We start from the raw sequence: 21746 nt of genomic DNA on the forward strand, positions 1-21746 counted from the left end.
CTTCTGGTTATTCTCCTTGCTTCAAGTTTCTCCTGATTCCAGTCTATCCTCCACTTAGCTAGAAGTGATCTCTGTAAAGTACAGGTCTGTGTCACCCTCCTACCCATTGAATTCTGATGGCTCCCTGTTACATTCAATATCAAATATAAAATCTTCTGTTTGGCTTTTAAAGCACTTCACAAATTGGTCCTGTCCTACCTTTCTGAGTACATTTTACTCCTCTCTGTGCAATCTGTGATCTAGCAACATTGGCTTCCTTGCTTCTTCTCACACATGACAGTTCATCTTCTGAGCTTAGACCTTTTTCTTGGCTGTCCTTCATGCCTGAAATACTTTCCCTCTTCACCTTCACCTCCTTGTTTCCTTCATTTCTTGCAAGACTAGTGCCTTATATCTGAGATCGCCTTCCATGAACACTACAGAGCTTGTCTGTACATATTTTCACATTTATCACTCACATTAGACTAGGAGCTTTCTGAAAACAGGGACAGTATTTTTTGCTTTTCTTCATATTCTTGGTGCTTAGCACAGTGCCTGGCATACAAGAAGTGCTTAATACATACTTATTGACTGATTGCAGTGCAGCAGATCTGCCAAGAAGGATGTGGACTGAGAAAGGGCCATCAGATTTGGCAATTGAGTGTTGGAATCTTTGGAGAGAACAGTTTCAGGTGAGTGAGGAGGTCAGAAGACAGACTGTAGAAAGTTAAGAAGAGAACGAGAGGAAAGGAAGTAAAGACAGTGAGTGTGGAGTAAAAATGGCCTTTCTCTCTCTCTTTCTTTCTTTCTTTCTTTCTTTCTAAAAAAGAAAGATATGGGATGATAGTTCACTCAGGGGATGGTAGGATCCAATGAGGGTTTTTGTTTGTTTTAACATGAGGGAGGCCAGGACAATGTTTGAAAACAGCAGAGAATTCACTGGTGGATAGAGAGAAGTTGAAAATTCCTGAGGCAGGGGGAGACGATGATTAAGGCTGCAATGTACTGGAGGAAATTGAGTTTGCAGTCTATTGGAGGAAATTAGAGGGGTTGGGATCAAATTCAGATGGAGAGGGGTTGGCCTTGGCAAAGAGACAAACTACTTCATGGTCAGAGACTGGGAGCAATTCAGGCATTCTTTAGTCAAGGAAAGAGGCCTAGGCCTGACTGTGAAAACTGATGTGATGAATGTGAAAAATGTATAACACATAAAGGTAAAGAGGAACAACTCTTGTCAATGACTTAGTCATTTCAAAGGCATTCACAGTATCAAGTTGGAAAAGGTGCCCTAGCCCAGCCTCTACCTATGCAACCTATCTCACTGATGGTTATTTACTTGATGAAGCCCATTACTGGGCAGTACTCATTACTTTCTGAGACAGCTTGTTCTATTTTTTGGATTGCTCTAATTTTTAGGAAGGGTTTTTTTTTTTGTTTGTTTATTTTCCCTTCAACCCAACTCTGATTCTCTGAAATTTCCTTCCATTACTCCTACTTTTGTTCTTTGGGGCCAAATAGAAAGTGCAGTTCCTTTTTCCTCCATGACAGTCTTTCAGACACTTCAAGATAACTATCATATCCCACCTAAGGAAATAGTGAGTGATTTGATTTATGTGAGATAACCCTAAATTTTCGAATAATTAAAACAACAAACATAATGTTTCTACCTTCATATACATAGAGAAACATGAACAAAGCTGGTTGCCAGGAAGTTTTGACAAGAAATATCCTTCCGACCCGTTTAATGATTAAAGAAAATAATATATAATTAACTCATTGATTGTTTGCATATACAACTGTATAATTCTAAAGTGATTATGAAACTTCTTAGTAGATTAAATACTGTGCTGCAGTTTTGCATAGGCATTTGATTTGTTTAGCAAACTAGTGAATTCCCTCCCCCCCCAAAAAAAAATCAGTTGCCACAGTGATGTAAAGGGCAGTTTAAACTGTTTTGTAGCCATTTATTTTGTTAAAAATATGCCACTTAGCTGCTTTTATAATTTAGAATAGGGAATATGTTAACTAATTATACAGATAAAAACATACTACATTTCATATTAGTCAAATGAAATAACATATAGAACATGGTTTGCCAACCTTAAAGTGCTTATTACTGTTGTCCTGTGTGTAAGAACAGAAATATGTAGAAGGAAGAGAGTGGTGTAGGCAGAGATGGAAGGAGAAAATAACAAGGCTGTGGAGGGAGGGAAGAGGGTTGATAAATTTCAAAATCACATCTTGTTTACATAGAAAGTGAGCATTCAATGGAATAATCACTTGATACTACCACCCTTTGGTTAGTCCATGCATGTTTCTCATTTAAAATTTGAATTTTACTCAAATACTGAAATGGACCTGTGAGCTCATTGGTGTTGGTATTAACTCCGATGATGCAGATTGCAACTCATCTGTATCATAACCACCCTGTGCAACTCATGTGAAGGTTCTACCATTTTTGTGACAACGGTTCCAGCTGACATACTAGGTGCTTTTTATGAGTTCTCTTCATATTTCTAGGGTAACAACAATCATACAGATTATCCATGAGTTAGCTCTTACTCTCTGTGTGACCAGCCCTTTTTTTTTTTTTAAAATCATGCATTTCTTTGATGACTTCCTTGCCACATTGTTTCTTGTACATATATTCTTAGGTGTGGCAATCTGCTCATTCCCCCATGCACTTCACCACTACCTTTTGAGTGATCTTCAACTTAAATTCTTTGGAGATTAGTGTTCTAGTCATGGTCAGTGAATTCATCACTCAAGGAACAGCAAATTGGTGCCTCTCCATATTTAAATATTTAACTAGGGTGGCTCTCAGACAGCAAATAATCTTTTGTGGGATTGTACTCAAAGCTTTTTAGCATGCTAGAACCTCTTACAACTTATACTTTGTAGAGGTAGTCTTTGAGAGTATCAGGTCACTCTCATGACATGATGAAGCATGGGAGTAATACTTTGCAAACTTTATTTTTGAAGTAATTTTTTTTCATGTGGAATTCCAAAGCCATTGCATGTTTGCAAATAAATAAGTTTTTAGAGATTTAATTTGTAACATTGGTAAGTTTAATAGTTATCGCCTGAAAATTTCCTTGATGATGAAAAGCTGTCTAATGGTCTTGTCTCTGTTCTGTGATGCCTCATTTCACAGTGCTTGAAGACAGCATTTGGAATCAGCATTCTATAAAGGAACTGTGGGCAGCTAGGTGGCACAATAGGTAGGCATTAGGCTTGGAATCAGTCTTCGTGAGTTCAAACTGACCTCAGAGACATAGTAGCTATGTGACCCTGGACAAATCATTAAACCTTATTTGCCTCAGTTCCTCATCTGTAAAATGAGCTAGGGAACGACGTGGCAAACTACTCCAGTATCTTTGCTGTCACATGGAGTCAGATATAATTGAAAAATATTGGGCTCAGTGTTTTGTCTTATTTTTTTTCTTTCTAATTTCCAACCAAATTTTGATATAGTTAGGGTCCTCATGGAGATACTACATAGAGAGGATTTAAAAAAAAAAAGGAAGTAAATATTCATTTAGAAATGATTTCATAAATTTCAAATTGCTTTTTAATAAAGTTTCTAAAATTGCTCTGAGTAGGATTAACGACAGCAATCTACCTGGGGGTAATTATTTCCTGTCCAAGAGTCAGTGAAATATCACCTTAAGGAGAATGTGCTTTGGACCAAATGTGCAATTAAACCCAAACCTAGATGAAATGGAAGACCCATGGTTCTTCACTGACAATTGAATAAGTAGATGAGAGAATTAAATTGGAGCTCAGAAATAATTCTTTCATATATTTAAAAAAAAAATTTTTTTTTTGGGCAAGGCAATTGGGGTTAAGTGACTTGCGCAGGGTCACACAGCTAGTAAGTGTCGAGTGTTTGGTCTGAGGCTGGATTTGAGCTCGGGTCCTTCTGACTTCAGGGCCGGTGCTCTATCCACTGTGCCACCTTGCTGCCCCAAAAATATTTTTTCTTAAAGTGTTTCCTTAACATCAAAGTATTTAGAATATAGGATTAGAGTTGAAAAAGTTCCCTTTAAAAAATCACCTGGTTCCACATTGTCCTCTTACAGATGAAGAAATTGAGACCCAAAAAAGGGAAGGGATTTGTTCAAAGTTACACTGGTCAGTTGAATGTGGCAAAGTTGATTCCAACCCTGGTCTTGATTCCAAATCCCTGCTTTTTTTTTTTTAATGACACCATGGCACCTCTTTTAGTCTTATTGAATTTGGGAATCTGTTCTTCATTTCCCTTCTAGAATGTTTAGATAGTAGAAAAAAAAAGAATAGAAACCTGATTTTGTTGCCATCAAAGGAGATCATCACGACACAGGGCATGTTTGTTTGCCAGAAGTAAAAATATCTGTTGGTTCATTGTACTGCTTCTTGCTTACAGAATGATGTTTTTTATTTTGACCCTTTAAGTTTTAACTTGCCTGAGCCGTCAGGTTAAAGGAAAAATTGGTTGACTTCATTTTTTTTTATTTGCATTTTTTTTTCTCCATTTTGGAGACAGGGAGAGAGATGCTTCTTTGCCTGTGATTTCATTTGTATAGGAAACTTCTGGTACAGAAACTTCCTCCACAGAGACAGGATATGTATCAGCACTTGTTTTTCAACTCATTTTTTTATTGTTGATTAGAGCAGAAGTGTGAAACATATGAGTCTCATAATAGTACTTGTGAGTATGGCTGAAACGGGATTACAATGTAATTGGGAAATATTTAACAAAATAACTAAAAATACAATAAAACAGATAATATAACAATTTAAAAACTAAGTGAATATGCTGCCTAGAGGGATCCTTACCTATGGATTGGAGGCGCCATTTCCATTTGAATGTGACACCGCTAGCCTAGGGTACTGAAAAGTCAAGTGACTTGCACAGGAATGCATAGCAGTATGTATTAGACAGGCAGTATTGGAATCCTTGTCTTGATGCCTCTAAGGTTATGGGATCCCAGAGTTTTCTAACCTACAATAGAAGAAACTGAGGCAGAGCTCTGAGCCAGTGGCACTTTATTAAAGGGTCCATGGTCTGCTCTCGTGTAGTGGACTTCAGATCTTCCTCACAATCTGAGATGCCAGCTTCCTCCAGGGCCTTAGTTTTATGGTGCTTGATGCCCAGATAATACAGGTGGAGCAGATTAAAAATACAGAATCTTATTAGTGAATGGACCTTGCCCATGACTCTCCAGGAATGTCTACACAAAACATAGAATCCTGTTGGTTGACAGGCAGGCTAATGGAGAGACCTTGACAGACCCATCTTGACATTTCTGGAAGTCGTATCAAGCTGACTAGCACACCCATGGCCTGGTAGAAAGGCAGGCCACAGACTGGCAACCAGGGTCACTCATTGGCCAAGTGGTCATTGTTATCTCCCCATGTTAGGCAATAGAGGGGTGACAAGGGACAGAGAGGCAACAAAAATAGCTGGGGAACTTGCCATGTCATGGAGTTACCTCTGCCAAGCTGAGTTTGATCACTGTAACAAGGAAAAACAAGGGTGGAAGTCCTCTAGTTAGCTTCTTGTGATTAAGCAAGTGAACTTACAATCTGCAGTTCACAACTCTGAGGTTTAATATCAGAATTTATAATCATTACCCCTATGGAATCATATCAAACTGATTAGTACTGATTGGAATAAAATAGGGGTCCAGTTAATCATCTATCACAGTTTTTCAATACAGCCTCTTAGCTTAATGCTTATCATAAAAATGAGCTAAAACTACTAAAAACTGTAGTACATCAATTCACAAAAATAAGATTAATGCATACTTAGACTGGTTTAACAAAAATTCTTTTTTTTTTTCAGTAGATCTTATGGGTAAAATACAAGTTACTTGGTCTGGTATTTAAGATCAGACATAATTTGGCTTTAAGGGAGCTAGGTGGTGCAGTGGATAGAGTCCTGGGCTTAGAATCAGGAAGACTCCTCTTCCAGAGTTCAAATTCTGGTCTCAGACATTAGCTGAGTGACCCTGGGGAAGTTACCTTAACCATTTGCTTTACTTTCCTCTCATCTGTAAAATGGACTTGAAAAGAATGGCAAACCACTGCAATATCTATGCCAAGAAAATCCCAAAGTGAGTCACAAAGAGTTGAACATGACCGATTGAACAACAACAAATAATTTGACTTCAACTTTTTCCATTCTAATTTCACATTTCTTTTGTTCATATAGCGTGCATTTCCAGACAGGTTTCCTGTATACATTTCATTAGAATTCTTTGTCAGCTTTTTCCATATTTTTACCATATTTTAAAGTAGTATACTTATTTATATATATGTCTTATATCTCCCTGCCCCCTTCACACAACTCACTAAATCTCAGTAGATTATAAACTCTTAAAGGGCAAGTACTCTTATTTTCTTTCATCTTTATATCCCAAGTGTATATCAGAGGGCCTTACATACATAGGAGATGCTCAAAAAGTATGTGTTTAATGGACTTTAATCTGTAATATGTGAATGTTCTTATCCTTGTAATTTTTAGACTTGAAAAGGATAGCTTTTTTAGAATTAAAAAACCCAAATACATATTGAATGCTGATTGAAATTTCCAATAAAGCATGTTCAAGGAAGGAAGGAAGGAAGAAGTGAAGCAAGGAAAGAAGGAAGGGGGAAACATTTATTAAAACACCTACTATGTGTCAAGCATTGTGATGCTTTACAAATATTGTCTCATTGGATTTACAAACACTTTACAAATATTAAATATTATCTCACTTGATCCTCACAACAACCCTGGGAGGTAGGTCTATTATCATCCCTATTTTATAGCTGAGGAATCTTGAGGGTCACAGCGGTCAAGTGATCTGCCTAGGGTCACCCAGCTAATAAGTGTCTATCAGAGGCAGTGTTTGAACCAGGTCTTCATTACACTAAGGCCTAGCACTTTCTCTACTGTGCTAGTTTGTACAAATTATTGTTGATGGAATCAGGAAAGGTTTTGTGTTCAAACGTGCCTGAATTGTGATTTTTTTTTTTAACAGCTTCTGCTCAGTCATGGTGCTTATTAAGAAGTTATATGTGTCTTTTTTGTTTTGGTTTGTGTCTGTGCTTTTTAGAGTATTTTGAGGAGATGAAGGAATATGGACCAGTCTATACCTGGTGGTCAGCATCCGAAGAGGATCTGGTCGATTCCCTGAAAGGTGTAGCCAGCTGCATTGACAAGTGTTGTAAGGCCACTGAAAGACGAATAGTTGACCTTTCTGAGACACTGCTTCCAGTTGTACATGAATATGTTCTATATAGTGAAATATTAATGGTAAGTTTGCCTGAGTTTACTTCTTTATTTTCAACACTGAATGTAACATAGAAACAAAAAGTAATTACGGAAGAATAACCTGTATCTCCTAGGAGTTCTTAACCTGGAGTCCGTGACCATTTCTTTCTTTTTTTTTCTTTTTTAAAAAAGTTTTGACAACTAGATTTCAGTGCAATTGATTTCCTTTGTATTACTATGTATTCCATGCATTTAAAAACCATTATTTGTAGAAGGGGTCCCTAGGCTTCACCAGATGGCCAACGGTTTCCATGACACAAAAAAGATTAAGCAGTCCTTCCTCTCCAGGCAGAGACTCCTTTGGTATGTCACATATGCATTTTAAGGAACATTCCTTGGGTTTCACACACCAAAAAGCTACAGTGTTGTTTCTCAAATTAAACTAGGTCTGTTCTTCTGAGTTCCTATCCAGTCCCAATTTTTATCTGGGTGATACACAGAGCCTGAAACTTTTTTGAGGATAGAAAATAGATGCAGAAAATCAAGATTCTCAGTGTAGCCACTGTAGTTCCTAAGTATCTCTTTCATTTATTTCTTCATTTACTTGTGGATTCTGTGAAACACAACAGAAATGCTGTGCAAATAGCCCAATCACTCCGGTTCAGTTGAGCAGAAAAATTCTTACTTTGCTTATTGTACCTGTTCTGTGGACGCTTGAATAGTGAAAAGTTGTTTGGCTTGCAAACTAGGCTTCATATTATGGCATTCTAGAGCAGGATGGGGGGCAACTAGGTGGCACAGTGGATAGAGTGCTGGGCCTGGAGTCAGGAAGATCTGAATTCAAATATGGCCTCAGATACTCCCTATCTGGTACTACTAGTGACGCTGTCCAAGTCAGTTAACCCTGTTTGCCTCAATTTCCTCATCCGTAAAATGAGCTGGAGAAGGAAATAGTAAACAGCTCTAGTATCTCTGCCAAGAAAATCTCAAATGAGGTCATGAAGAGACAGAAACATTTGAAAAACAACAACAAGAGCAGGATGGAATTTTGATATTACTTAGGTTAGCAACTTCATTTTGCAGTTGGAAAAAAAATATAACACCCAGATTTATTTTTATATTTTATACTATTGCAAAATTATGGATGACAGAATCTAGAGTTGGAGAGCAGAACTCACTTAATTGAATCCCCTTTTTCATAGGTTAGAAAACTGAGGTATGGAGACATAATATGACCTACCTACCATCACTCAGTATTAGAGCCAGGCTTCCATCCCAAGTTATTTGATGTCAAATCCAAGGTTCTTTTTAAATATTACATATAAGAAAGATGTAGAGGAAGCGTAGCTTAGTGGATAGAGAGGCGGCCTCAGAGTTAGTAAGACCTGAGTTCAAGTTCTACCTTTCATGTATACCTGCTCTTTGATCCTGGGCAAATCATTCATCCTCTCAGGGCCTCAGAAAAATCTTTAAGGAAATAAGTCATGGAGAAGAAGCATATATCTGTTGATAGAGGGAATTCCTTATTACTTCTGGCTCCCTACACAGATGAAGTCACAGGTCTGATAAAAACAAAAATATACAAAGCCCTATGCTAGTATTGAAGATTCAACGATAAAACCAGTCACATACTGTCACTTAAAATACAGTAACAGGAATAAGAAATATTTTAATAACTAGAATACAAGTTAGTATATGGTTAAGTGCATAAGTGAATTCAGACAGACTGGTACAGGAAATTCAAGAAAGGCAATGTTACTCCAGCTGGGATGGTCATGGAAAGATGTGTTGTAATGGAATTCCTTTCATGACATGGTTGGGCTAGATGGTTACTGACATTCCTTCCAGCTCTCAGATTCTTCAATTATTGTGATTTCTGATCCATGGAAGAGATCTGCTCAACCAGTCGGTTAACAGACTGCTACATGGCACAGTGGATAGATCACCTCATTGGGAGTCGGGAAGACCTGAGTTGAGATCTTGCCTGAGACACTTACTAATTCTGTGACCCTAGATGAGTCACTTAACTGCTCTCAGTCTCGTTTCCTTATCTGAAAAATGAGAATAGTAATAACATCTATTTCAGGTTTGTTGTGATTATCAAATGAGATAATATTTTTTGCAAATCTTAAAGCTATATATAAATGTTAGCTATTCTTATTCCTGTTATACTTGATTAAGTGCCTACTGGCTCTGTACTGCTACAGGAGATTACAAATGTGTTCAAAGAAGAATGACAGAAGAGGGAAAAAGGGAAGATCAGTGTCATCAGGACCAGAGGAGGAGTAGGTATCAAGAAGTCAGAGGAAACACTAAGCAGTGAAAAATACTACAGATAAATCAAGGAGGATGAGGATCATGAAAAAGGCTATTGAATTTGGCAATTCATTGATAATTGGCGACTTTGGAATGAGCATTTTCCATAGAGTGGTAGAAGGGGAAGCCAGATTGAAAAGGGTTAAAGAGGAATCAAATAGTGGGGACGTGGAGAAAATTGGTGTCCACTATTCTTTTTAGATATTTGATGATGAAAGGGAGGAGACGAGTTGGGAGGGAGGGAGAAGGGGAAAGTAACATGGCTAAAGCAGTTTTTTTTTAATATGATTTTTGAAAATAGGGAAAATATGAGGATATTTGTTAGAGGAGAAGGACTTAGTCAAAGAGGGATAGATAATTTCGTATTATTATTTTATAGGTTTATTCACTTTTGATTTTGTTTGTGATATTGCAAAGCTTGGCATAAGCAATCCAGAAGTTAAATTTTCATAATGCTTAAATAGTTGACTTGATACCTAGTATCATTCCATTTTTGTTGGCTTGACTAGAACCACTATGACAATTTACCTTTTCAAATGGTCAAAAATGAACCACTTTTCCAGTGATTGGTGTTGATAAGATAAGAGAATTGCATTAGTCAGAAGTAGCTAATTAATACCTACAGCTGGCTCTGACTCTATTCTTCTGAATTCCTACTTTCTCTGCTCTAGCTACCTGATTCTTTGGAACTCAATTGCTCGTATCTGGCTATTGCCATCAGCCCCACCGAGTAAACCACTAGGGGCATATTCTTTCTCCTGTCTAACCTTACTAAGGTATGAGAAAAACTTTTCTTCTTAAGTAAGCCAAGATAATGGTGGATTATATTTTACAGAATATTTGCTAGGAGAAAACCAAGGAACTCTTATTCCTAAAAAATCAAAACAAAACAAAGACAAAAACCCCCCAAAAAAGCCCTGTCCACAAAAGTTTGCTGAAAATAGAGTTTACAAAATGAAGATATCCGATCTAAACTGATCTGAGGTTACTTGATCCTCGATTTCTCTAGGTTTATTCTCTCATGACTCATCATTCAGATATTTCCAAGGAAGAAATATAACTTTTCTCAAGGTTTTTAATTACTTTCTTCCTTAAAACTATAAATTCTGGCTAAGGGGTACATATTAATTGCTGGTGAATCAGGAATCATGGTTCTTTTTCCTTCCCTTTAGACGGCCCCTCCCAAAGGGATATCTGTTCACCTGTCCTCTACCAGTGGATAGTAATGGAATTTAATTAATACAGAATATAGCTCAGCCTCCAAGCCCCACCCATTTCTCTAAGGTGCTTTTTTAGTGACTCTTTACTAAGTTAGTCTCCACTTCACGGATAAGTCAAGATATCCCTGGTGATGTCATTGGTCCTCTTAGAAAAGAAAAGACAAAACAACAACAGTGTACAAACAAGCAATATATACCTGATAAAAAGGAATAATTAAGAATAAAAAAAATAATTAAGAAGGTACTAGAATTTAGTGGGGGTAGGAAAGTCTTCATGTAGAAGATAGGGTTTTTTGTCGTTAGCTGTATCCAATTCTTCATGACCCCATTTTGGGATTTTTCTTAGCAAAGATACTGGAGTGGTTTGCCATTTCCTTCTACAGATGAGGAAACTGAGGCAAACAGGTTTAAGTGACTTGCTTAGGGTCACAAAGCTATTAAGTGTCTAAGGCAGAATTTGGACTAAAGTCTTCCTGACTCCAGGCCAGGTGTTCTGTCCACTGTGCCACCTAGTTGGAGTTTTAGTTGTGACTTAAAAGGAAATCAGGGAAGCCAGAAGGCAGATGTGGAGGGAAAGCATTCACATTATTTGTACTGCTAGAGAAAACGCCTGGAGCCAAAAGATGTAATGGGGTCATTAAACATTTACTACTTGCCTACTTTGTATCAGGCTTGGTACTAAGCACTGAGAATACCAAGATACAAAAGGCTCTTCCCTGCCCTCAGGATGCTCACTGTCTAATGGGGGAGATAACAAATACACAAAAGCCAAGGTATTGTGTTCCCATCCTGTCTGAATCTTCTTGACCCCATTTAGGGTCTTCTAGGCAAAGATATTAAAGTGGTTTGCTATTTCCTTCCCCAGCTCATTTTCCAGATGAGGAAACTGAAGCAAACAGGGTTAAGTGACTTTTCTAGGGTCACATATCTAATAAGTGTCTGAGGCCAGATTGGCCTGGCATTCTACCCTCTGCTTCCTAACTGCTCTATACAGTATAAATAGGGAACAATTAACAGAGGAAAGACACTTAAATTAAGAACTGTTGGGAAGGCTTCTGGTAAAAGAAGGGATTTTAATTATAACTTAAAGGTAGCTAGAGAGGTAAGTAGTATGCTGTTCATGGAACAGCAAGGAGGCCAGTGTTACAGTTTTGAAGAGTAAGCAAGAGAGGATGTGAGAATCCCTGTGTAATAAGTGGTGACTGGGCCACTGTTTGAAGACCTGTAGGCAGCCCATTCCACTTATGAATGACTGTCATTGTTAGGAAGTATTTTTCCTGCTGTCACGCCTACGTTTTTCTCTTTGCCAAGTCCACCCATTACTCCTCTTTCGGCCCACTGTGGCCAGGCAGAACACAGAACATCCCTCTACCATGGGACTGCCCTTCACATACTTGAAGATAGTAGGGTAACTAGAAGAACAGAGCACATAATGCCCAACAGAAGTAAGAGGATGGTTGTTATATAGCATTTCCTTTTTCAGTTTCCAACCTGAAAATCTCCCTAGAACTGTGAGCTTGCAGTCCTTAATATGCCTTTTATGTGATAGTTCTTTGAATCTTCTAAACTTCATCACACTCTCCAGAATCTTAGCCTGCTAGATCACATCAACGTGCCTCCTCAGCATCCCCTGCCTCTCGGGCCCCTCCCTTCTTCTGATTGAAGACTGTGAAGGGTGGGCTGTGGAGAGCTCCTCCCAGGTTCTCCTGGACCAGGCTACTTTGCCTTGTACTACATCACATCTCTCCCTTTTTCATTTTCTTTTGGTGTGTTTAATGCTCCTTTGGTGCTGTCTTTTGCCTTTCTTTGTATTCCCAGTGCCTGGATGATTGCTTAATAAATGTTTATTGACTGAATCCTATTCTCCATTCTGCTTTGATGTGCCAGTGGTAGGTCTGAGTCAAACAGGGCTTGATTGTCTTGACCTTAGCAAACTATTTAAAGAATAAAATACCTTCACACACAACTCATTTATCCAAAAGAAAATATAATTTGTGAGTAGTAGCCCTACTCCAGAAAAAAACAATATAAGCAGTTGACAAAAATATCACGTACAAATTCTTAGTTTCTCCATTCACATATTTACTTGCTTCTCCCCTGCTCAGGTGTGTTCTTTGAGACTCTCTACATCTACTCTGTGTGTCTCTATTCATTTAAATGATTTAAATTCCAATAGAATGTAAGCTCCTTGAGGACAGCTACAGTTTTTCAGTTATTTGAATCCCTAGCACTTAGCACAGTGCTTGCTTGGCACATAGAACAGGCTTACTAAATGCTTTTTGATTTATTGATAGCAAGTTACAGACACACTCCTGAACTCTTAACGTTTTCTTAGTGCTATCACTTCTATCCAGTTTGCTTCTTCAGTAACTAAGCAACTTTCTTCAAGTTATAATTTCCCCTCCTCATTGGTGTCCTTACCGCAAGTCTCTACCCTCTCCAACCCATCCTCCACACAGCTGCCAAAGGCATAATCCTAAAGCACATACCCTTCTAGAATCAAATGCAAACTCCTGAGTTTCTTAAAATCCTTCACAGCCTGACTGTAACCTACCTTTTCTGGTTGTTTTATATATATTCTCCCTCTTATGTTCTTTGGTTTATCCAAACTGGTCTTGATCTTCCTGTCACATGGTATTTCATCTTATATCTACAAACTTGTTCACTGACTATGTCCTATGCCTGAAATTTACTCCTTCCTCCCCTTCATCCCTTAGGATCCCTAGTGTTCAGATCTTAGCTTGGGTTCCATCTATTACATGAGATCTTTCATTATAACCTCAGGTGCTGGTGTAAATCTCATTTTCCCCCCAAAAAATTACCATGAATTTAGTTTTTATATATACATACTCAGATACTTATTTGTTGTGTCTGTATTGTCTCCCCCTCTATCCATAGAATGTAAGATTCTTGAGGGCAGGGACTATTTAATTTCTGTCTTTTTATCCCCAGCACATTGCTCAGTACCCGACATAGAGTAGGTACTTAATAAATGCTTGCTTTTTAATTGATTTTTTTCCCACAATCTTAACATGTTTCTAGCCCTTTTAAAGCCAAGTTCAGTTTTTCAACTTTTTAAGTTCTGAGTAAGGTTCCCAGATCTTCAAGGCAGATCATATAACTCCTCAAATTTGGATAGTGCTTTGAAGCATCTTCATTGACTTTCAAATCCATGTTCCCATTTGGTCCCCTGTGAAGTAGGCAATGAACATATTGATACCACCTTTTTATAAATAAGGAAACCAAATGTCAGAGATGTGGAGTAACTTTATCATAAGTATTAGCAATCTTATATATGTTTGTATGCATATGTGTTTGTGTGAGGAGTACATGGTATTGTATAATTGCTAATGAGATTGAGAGACAGTCAGGAAAGAGGATAGCTAGTTGTGTGAACTGGACCTGACATAGTGTGATGCCCTCAGGTAGGAATCTTAATTCTTAGCTTGATTGGCTTGTGAACTTGATTTTATCTGTTCACCCAAGGGTGGTTAGGCTCTGGGGAATTTATTCTTGGTCCACAACTTATCCAATTGATAAACCAGAAAGCCAGCTTGTGGTAAAGCAGTTAGGTGACTTGGTGGATAGGGTGCTGAAACTGGAGTCATGAAGACCTGAATTCAAATCCTTCCCTAGACATTTACTAGCTGTGTGACCTTGGGCACGTCACTTAACCTCTGTCCACCTAAGTTTACCCTCATCTATAGAATGGGGATAATAACAGCACCTACCTGCCAGGACTATTGTAAGGATCCACTGAGTTGATGTTTGTAGTGAGCTGATACTACTACTGTTGCTGCTATTGCTGCTGCTCATAATTACTACTACTGTTACTGCTACCGCTACTATTACTACTTCTTTTTCTGCTGCTGCTACTCCTACTACTACTACTACTACTACTTTATAGGGTAATATGTGCCAGATAAGAACTGATATTAGTTCCATTAGAGATTTCCCTCTTTTGTTGATCGGCTCACTCCGAATTCCCAGTTACAAAATATATTCCATGTCATTTCTAAGTTTTTACCCTTAATGGACAGTCACAATTTCAGAAAAGAAAGTATACTTTTAGTGACTTTTTTTCAAAAGGAATATCATTTGTCCCAGTTTCTGGTTTGGAAAGTATTGTTGCCATAGTGATGATACCTTAGTATGCTGTACATGCTGTTCCTTCCAAATGAATGAGTCCCTTTTCAGGACTAAATTATAAAGTAACCAAGATGTGTGTGGTTAGTACAGAAGGAATTGGATGTAATTAAGAGATATTTCCATAAAATCATGTTATCATAGAGCCAGTTCCAAATGTGTGCCTGTCCTATATCTTTCCTTCCTTTCTCATCCTTGAAAAAGCTGTCTACAGCGATTGGTTCCATTTTTTCTTCTTTCTGTCTTCTAACTCCTCTGCCGCCTTGCTTTTGTGTTCATTATTCAACTGAAACTGCTCTCTCTGACCTTGCCAATGATTTCTTAATCTCCAAATCTCCTGACATTTTCTCAGTCCTTATCCTTCTTGATCTTTCTGCAGCCTTCGAAACTGTTGATCGTCTTGTCCTAGAGAGTATCTCTTCTAGATTTTCATGAAATTGTTCTCGTATTCCTCCTGTATATCTGACTTGTCTTCCTCAGTCTTCCTGAATAGGCTGATTATCGTTCATGTCACTGAAGCTAGCTGTGGGTGTTCCCCAATATCTTGTCCTTGGCTTTCTTCTGTCCTTTCTCTATACTTTTGCCCTTGGTAACCTTATCAGTTCCATAGATAATATTATCATTTCTATTCTGATGACTCTCTATACAATGTATCCAGTTTTAGTCCTTCTCCTCAACTACTTTCCAATATCACCAACTAACTATTGATCTTTTCAAACTATTTGTCTTGTAGAAATCTCAAACTCACTAAGCATGTCTGAAAAAGAACTCATTATCCCTCTCCAACCTCTCCTCCTCCTCAATCTGCCCCTCTTATGAACTTTCATATTACTGTTGAGGATACAACCATCTTTTCTAGGGGGTAAGAGAATGGAACAACCAGTTATTAAGTGCCTACTTTGTGCCAAGCACTGTTCTAAACATTTTACAGCATTATCTCATTTGTTCATCACAAAAACTCTGAGAGCTGGGTGCTATTATTATTCCCACTTTACAGTCGGGGAAGTTGATACAGAGGATAACTGACTTGACTAGGGTCACACAGCTAATAAGAGTGAGGCTGATGACTCTTCACAGCTCTGCCTCACTTAAATCCAATTCACTTGCAAGTCAGGACATCCCTCTGCATGTCATTGGTCCTCTTCCAGAATGAAGTAATAACAACAACCACCACCACCACCACCACACTTGGTATATGAGATCAGATTTGAATTTAGGTTTTCCTGACTCCAAGCCTAGCACTCTATCTCCTGTACCATGTAGCTGCCTTTTAATCCTCTTAGTTCTCAACGTCAGTGTCATTTTCAAATCCTCTCTCTCACTTGCCCCACGTATCTACTTAGTTACCAAATCTTGTTTCTATGTCTGCATCATCTATCAGGTTATGCCCCTTTTTCTCTACTCGCACAACCACCATCCTCTTTCAGACCCTAATTACCTCTTGTCTGGACTATTCCAATAACCTCCTAGTTGTTCTGCCTGCCTCATGTCTTTTCTTTTTCCAATCCATACTCCATATAGCTGGCAAAGTGATTTTCCCATAGTTCACATCTGGCCATGTCATTCCCCTACTCAGTAAATTAATATCAGTGACTCCTCTGGGTCAAAGATTAACTCTTTTAACACTTGAAACTCTTCACAATCTGGCCTCATCCTGCCTTTTTAGTCTTCTTACATGTTAGGCCATATAGGCCTCCTTACTGGTCCGTATGTGACCTTCCAATTCTGATCTCCATGCCTTTTGGATGGGCTAGACCCTCTGCCTAAAATTCTCTCTCTTTTACTGCCTACCTTTGGAATCCATGGCTTCCTTTAAGATTCACTCTAGTGCCTCTTTCTGCAGGAAATTTTTTCTCCAAAACTTATGTTTTGTATATAGCTATATCTATACATGCTGTCTTTCCATTAGGATGCAAGCTCCAGAAAGTCAGGCATTGTTCTGCTTTGTCTTTGTATCTCTAGTGCTTAGCATAGTGCTTGGGTGAGGCAATTACTAAATACTTGATTGATTGCTTGTGTAAAGAAGCAGTGCTGTCCTGATGAATTCTTACTCTTTGGTTCTCCACCTCCACAGGCAGCTCACTGCCTAATCACCAGTCCACAGAGCGTTAGTGGTACATTTTTATAAGCCAGCCTGCAAAGCTCTTAATACAAAGAAACTTTTAAAACTAATGAACTTAAACTGACTCTCTTTATGTTCTGTTTGCCTCTGCCCCCTAAAATCAGAAGGATATAATTAATGTTCCAGGATTTAGATATTTTACTAGGTCACAATGTATACTTTGGGCTAAGCCTCACTCTTTTAGATTCCTGTCATTTATTCATGTAGCACTTATTAATGGCCTGCTGAGTGTAAAGCACTGTATTAGGTAAGAGAGAAATGCAAAGATAATTCAAAGAAGGGCAATGTTCTCATGGAGTTTAAAATCTGGTCCTACAACACGTATATTTGTGTTTATCCATATATAAATGCACACAAATATACTTAGAAATATTTAATAGCTATACAAAGACTAAAGTGCCACTTATATATGAATACATATACACATATAGCAATATATATTACATATATTACAAGTACCGTAGTAGAGCTATACATATGTATCATGCAAGTGTGTGTACATACATAAATACTTATATACAAATGTTTGTACATATATAAGCATGTGCTTTTTATAGTTACAGTCTCTTGGGCATGTTTTGCAATGCAGTTGAGTTCATTTATAATAAATTATATTCTATTACTTTTCTCTGAGAAGATACTAAGAAACACATTGATATTCTTGATTGAGTTTGAGAGATATATCTTCATTCAAATTGAGGTCACAGCTTGTGCTTATCACCCACAAGGCAACATTTCCTTTATTTTCAATACCATGATGTAGATCATATTTTGTTAAAATTATACATTACATTGGTACCCTCAAGGCTTTATTTCAGAACCATTCTAATCTATTAGAAACATAGTCATCAGTCACTTCTTAGAGTTAGTTACTTCTGCTAATCCAGCCTATATTATTGGCTTTTATTAGACTTAATTTTGGAGGTTGCTATTTTCTAACATTGTCCTCAAAGCCTTTGCGTATTCCTATTTGAAACTTAAAGCCCCCTCTCCTCTGACAACAGCTGTAATGCTTCATAAGCAGCTATACCTTATGACGTTCAAATGGGACACTGTATGAATCAGAGAATCTCTTAGAATGGAAGAAACAAACCCTATAGGCCTTTTCAAGTTAACTCTTTAATGGCGAATTAAAAACAACCAAACAGGCCCCAAAAGGTCACAGGATTAGAGATTTAGAACTTTATAGGCCATTTAGGCCAACCTCATCCTTTTACAGATGAGGAAACTGAACCTTCTGGAGGTTAAATAGTTTGCACTTGTTTGTGTCAGTGCCAGAGGCAAAATTCACATCCGGGTTTTCCTTACTCCAAGTCCAGATCTTAATCTACTATGCCATGCTGCCTTTCTTAAAGACATTCTTTTTTTTTTCTTTTTAAAAATTTATTTATTAAGACATTCTTTAACTGAGAATTTGAACTTGGACCAAATTGACAAAAGCCCTGAATTCTAAAAACAAAAAATAAAAACAAACAAAAAACCCCCCAAAACAAATCACCAGGGAGCCATATTGTCATCCTGCCCTCCTAATAGAAGAGTTTGTTTATACTGAAATGCTCATTAATTTTGCTTCGTAAGATTGTTACAGAAACAGTAGAATGAATTGCAACATGTTGTATCTGCATGTTTTAATATAAAGGGCGTTATGAAAAGAAGAGACCAAATTCAAGCAGAGCTGGATTCCAGAGTTGAAGCTTTGACCTACAAAAAAGCCGAAAAGGAGGCAGTAAGTTTTCAGATTTATTCTTCTAATCATGTAAAGTTTGCTTCTAAGTGTTTGTTAGCAATACATTTCTGTCATATGCATTAAACATTTTTTTTTGAAGAATTTTTTTTTCAGGAGTAAGAAATTTACATACAGACTAATTTATTTTGATTATCAAAGAAGAAAGTTACATATTATACTGTGGGGCCACATTCTGGTTGTGTTCTATGTTGAATGGGTATCCGAGGACATTGTCTGCTTAAAAACAAGAGAAAACAAAACTCCCTGCTTAATCATAATCATATTAATTGATTCTGATTCTCGGTGTGTGGGAACCTTTCATTTAAAGAAATAAAATAAAAGCAGCCGCACTGCACTTGATTCAAACCATACCTTAGCCAAGAAAACTATTTAATCTAGTTGTCAAAGACACAGATAGCTGTTAAGGTAGAAACTTTTTCACTACAGGTGTTATAATTTAATTGGTTTATCATGAGTTCTGAGAGGCAGTGTAGAAGAGTATATATGTGTCTGGCTTTAGAGTCAGAAAAACCCAAGTTCTAGTCTTACTTCAATCTAATACTAGCTTTGTGACCCTGGACAACTGATTGTATTTTTCAATCCCCTTAAATGCTCTAAAAACTAAAAGTTATAGATCAATTGCTAATTTATTTTGGTGGAAAGAGTTTTCTTACTGTGAGTTCCTTATGTGAGTAAAGTGATAAGTCCAGATTGTGGAGGATATACATTACACACATACACACATACATACACACACACATACATACATACATATACATATAGATACACACATGTACATATATGTATATTCCTAAAACCATACTTGCTATATCACTTGAACTCCATTACTGTCAGGGAAACCTGAGTTCATATCATGCTTCAGATTCTTCCTAGTGGTTTAACTCTGGGCAAGTCACTTGACCTCTTTTGGATTCAAATCTGGATTTTGGATTCTTTTGGACCTCTGTTCAATAGTACCTTGTATGTCACAGGGTCACCTGTGTCACCTGTGAATCTCATATGAGATAACATGTGAAGAGCTTTGTGGACTTCAAATGTTATAATCACTCTATAAGTGGATTATAAATGCTCATCACTTAGTAACTTTTACTTCTTTTGAGGTCTGTACAATCTACATCAATCATCTAATCAAAATTCTGGTAGCTGTTGTTTGTAGATATCCAGGACATGCCTCTTCTTTACTCAATGAGTTTAGTATCTGGCTCACAATCTTTCTCTCCTCCTTAACTTCTGCCCTTATACTAGGGACTTCAACATACATATTGATGCTACCTTAAACACCCTAACCACTCATTTTTTCAGCCTACTGACTTCCCGTGCTTTAGACTTCCACCCCACCTCAGTCACACACAAAGATGGTTATACTTTGATCTTATCTTCAACCCCACTTGCACTACCTCTATGTTCAAGAACTCTGACATACCCTTATCTGACCATAATCTATTGCCTTTTTATCTATCACTCTGTCTTCCTCTGCTGAGCTGATGAGGTGACCAGGGAAAAGAACATATACAGAGAGAAGAGGGTCCAGGATAGAACCGTGGTGTATCCCAAGAATTAGGACGTGGAAATTGGATGACGAACCGATAGAAAAAACTGAAAAAGTGTGAAATTCAGGGTGCTCAATGCTTCTGAGAGATTAATAAAGATGATAATTGAGAGAAGCCCATCAGCTTTGGCAATCCAAGAGGTAACTGGATGCAATAGCAACAGCATTATAAAGAAAAAACAACTTTGAGAGATTTGAGAACTCTATTGTAATGATAAAACATTATTCCAGAAGACTGAAGGTGAAGCAGTCTAACCATCTCCTGACAAAGAAGTGACTCAAGGACTCAAAATGCCAAATGAGACATATGTTTTTAGACATGGTCAAAGTGAGGCTTTCCTTTGTTTGACTATGAGTATTTGTTTTGAGGGTTTTCTCTTCTCCCTCCTCCCTCTTTTCCCCCCTTCATTTTCTCTCTCTCTCTCCCTCCCCCTCCCTACTTCTCCTCCTATGCTCTCTCTCTCTTTCTCTCTCAAAGTGGAAAGGTTGGAGGGTGAGAAAATCAATGATTGTTATTTGAAAAAAAATTTATAGAAGAGCAGCAATAACAACTGTAATGGTAACTTTGGCATCAGCAGTTTCAACTGAGTGATGAGGTTGGAAGTCAGACTATGAAAGAATAAGTGAGTGAGAAGAAGTAGAAGTAACCAGCATAGACAGGTTTTTTTTCTAGGTGTTTGGCTGAGAAAAAGAAGAGAAATATAGAATGATACCTTAAGGGGATGATAGGATCTAGAGGGACTTTTTGAGGATAAGGATAACTTGGACACATTTGTTGGTAGAAGGATATGAATCAGTAAGCAGTTAGAGAAAGACTAAAGATTAGATATAGGGGAAGGATGGGAGCAGTAAGTCTCTTGTAGATGAGAAGGGATGGCATCAAAGACATATGTGGAAAGTTTACCTTCCAGAAAAGAAAAGCCATCTTTTTGTTAGTAAAGGAAGAAGAAAAACATATTTCATGAGAGAAACCTCAAGTATGTTTAATTTGTATTTTGACATTCTTTCACACTCAACTAATGTTTAATTCTGTGCTATGCTGTGACGAACAGCATAGTAGAAAGATGTAGGAGTGCTAGATAAAGTATGGCCAGAGTGCAGAAGCATGATCTTTGATGGAGAAACATCTTTCTTTTTGCCTTTGGATGGGGTACCAAAGAGGAAATCAGAGGACAAACAATGAATGAAAGATGGGGAACTCTTCCAGGGAATGATAATATAATTAATTTTGTCGTATGGGACTACATAACTTTTTAAGTAAAAGCAAGAGCCTGGAAGAAAATAAAGAGGGAGGCTGCAGAAACAACATTTTTGTCCAAATCAGTTGGGCTTCTTATGCAAAAGAAGAATTCTCTATGTCAGATACTCAGGATACTTTCACAACTCTTATAGGCAAGTACATCATAAAGAATGGTTTGCTTTGGTGG

The 21746-nt window shown here is 37.7% G+C and overlaps 1 protein-coding gene across 1 annotated transcript in view; it reads left to right on the top strand.

Moving 5' to 3' along the window:
* SNX7 (sorting nexin 7) overlaps positions 1 to 21746 on the top strand; it is a 121257-nt gene that overhangs the window by 40643 nt on the left and 58868 nt on the right. Inside the window, exons 6-7 of the mRNA XM_027868288.1 lie at positions 7062 to 7261; positions 18663 to 18749. Coding sequence (XP_027724089.1) covers positions 7062 to 7261; positions 18663 to 18749 — 287 coding nt within the window. The remainder of the gene's footprint in view (positions 1 to 7061; positions 7262 to 18662; positions 18750 to 21746) is intronic.

Source organism: Vombatus ursinus, unplaced genomic scaffold, assembly GCF_900497805.2.
Source record: "Vombatus ursinus unplaced genomic scaffold, bare-nosed wombat genome assembly UNPS02014787.1, whole genome shotgun sequence".
Taxonomy (NCBI): Eukaryota; Metazoa; Chordata; class Mammalia; order Diprotodontia; family Vombatidae; genus Vombatus; species Vombatus ursinus.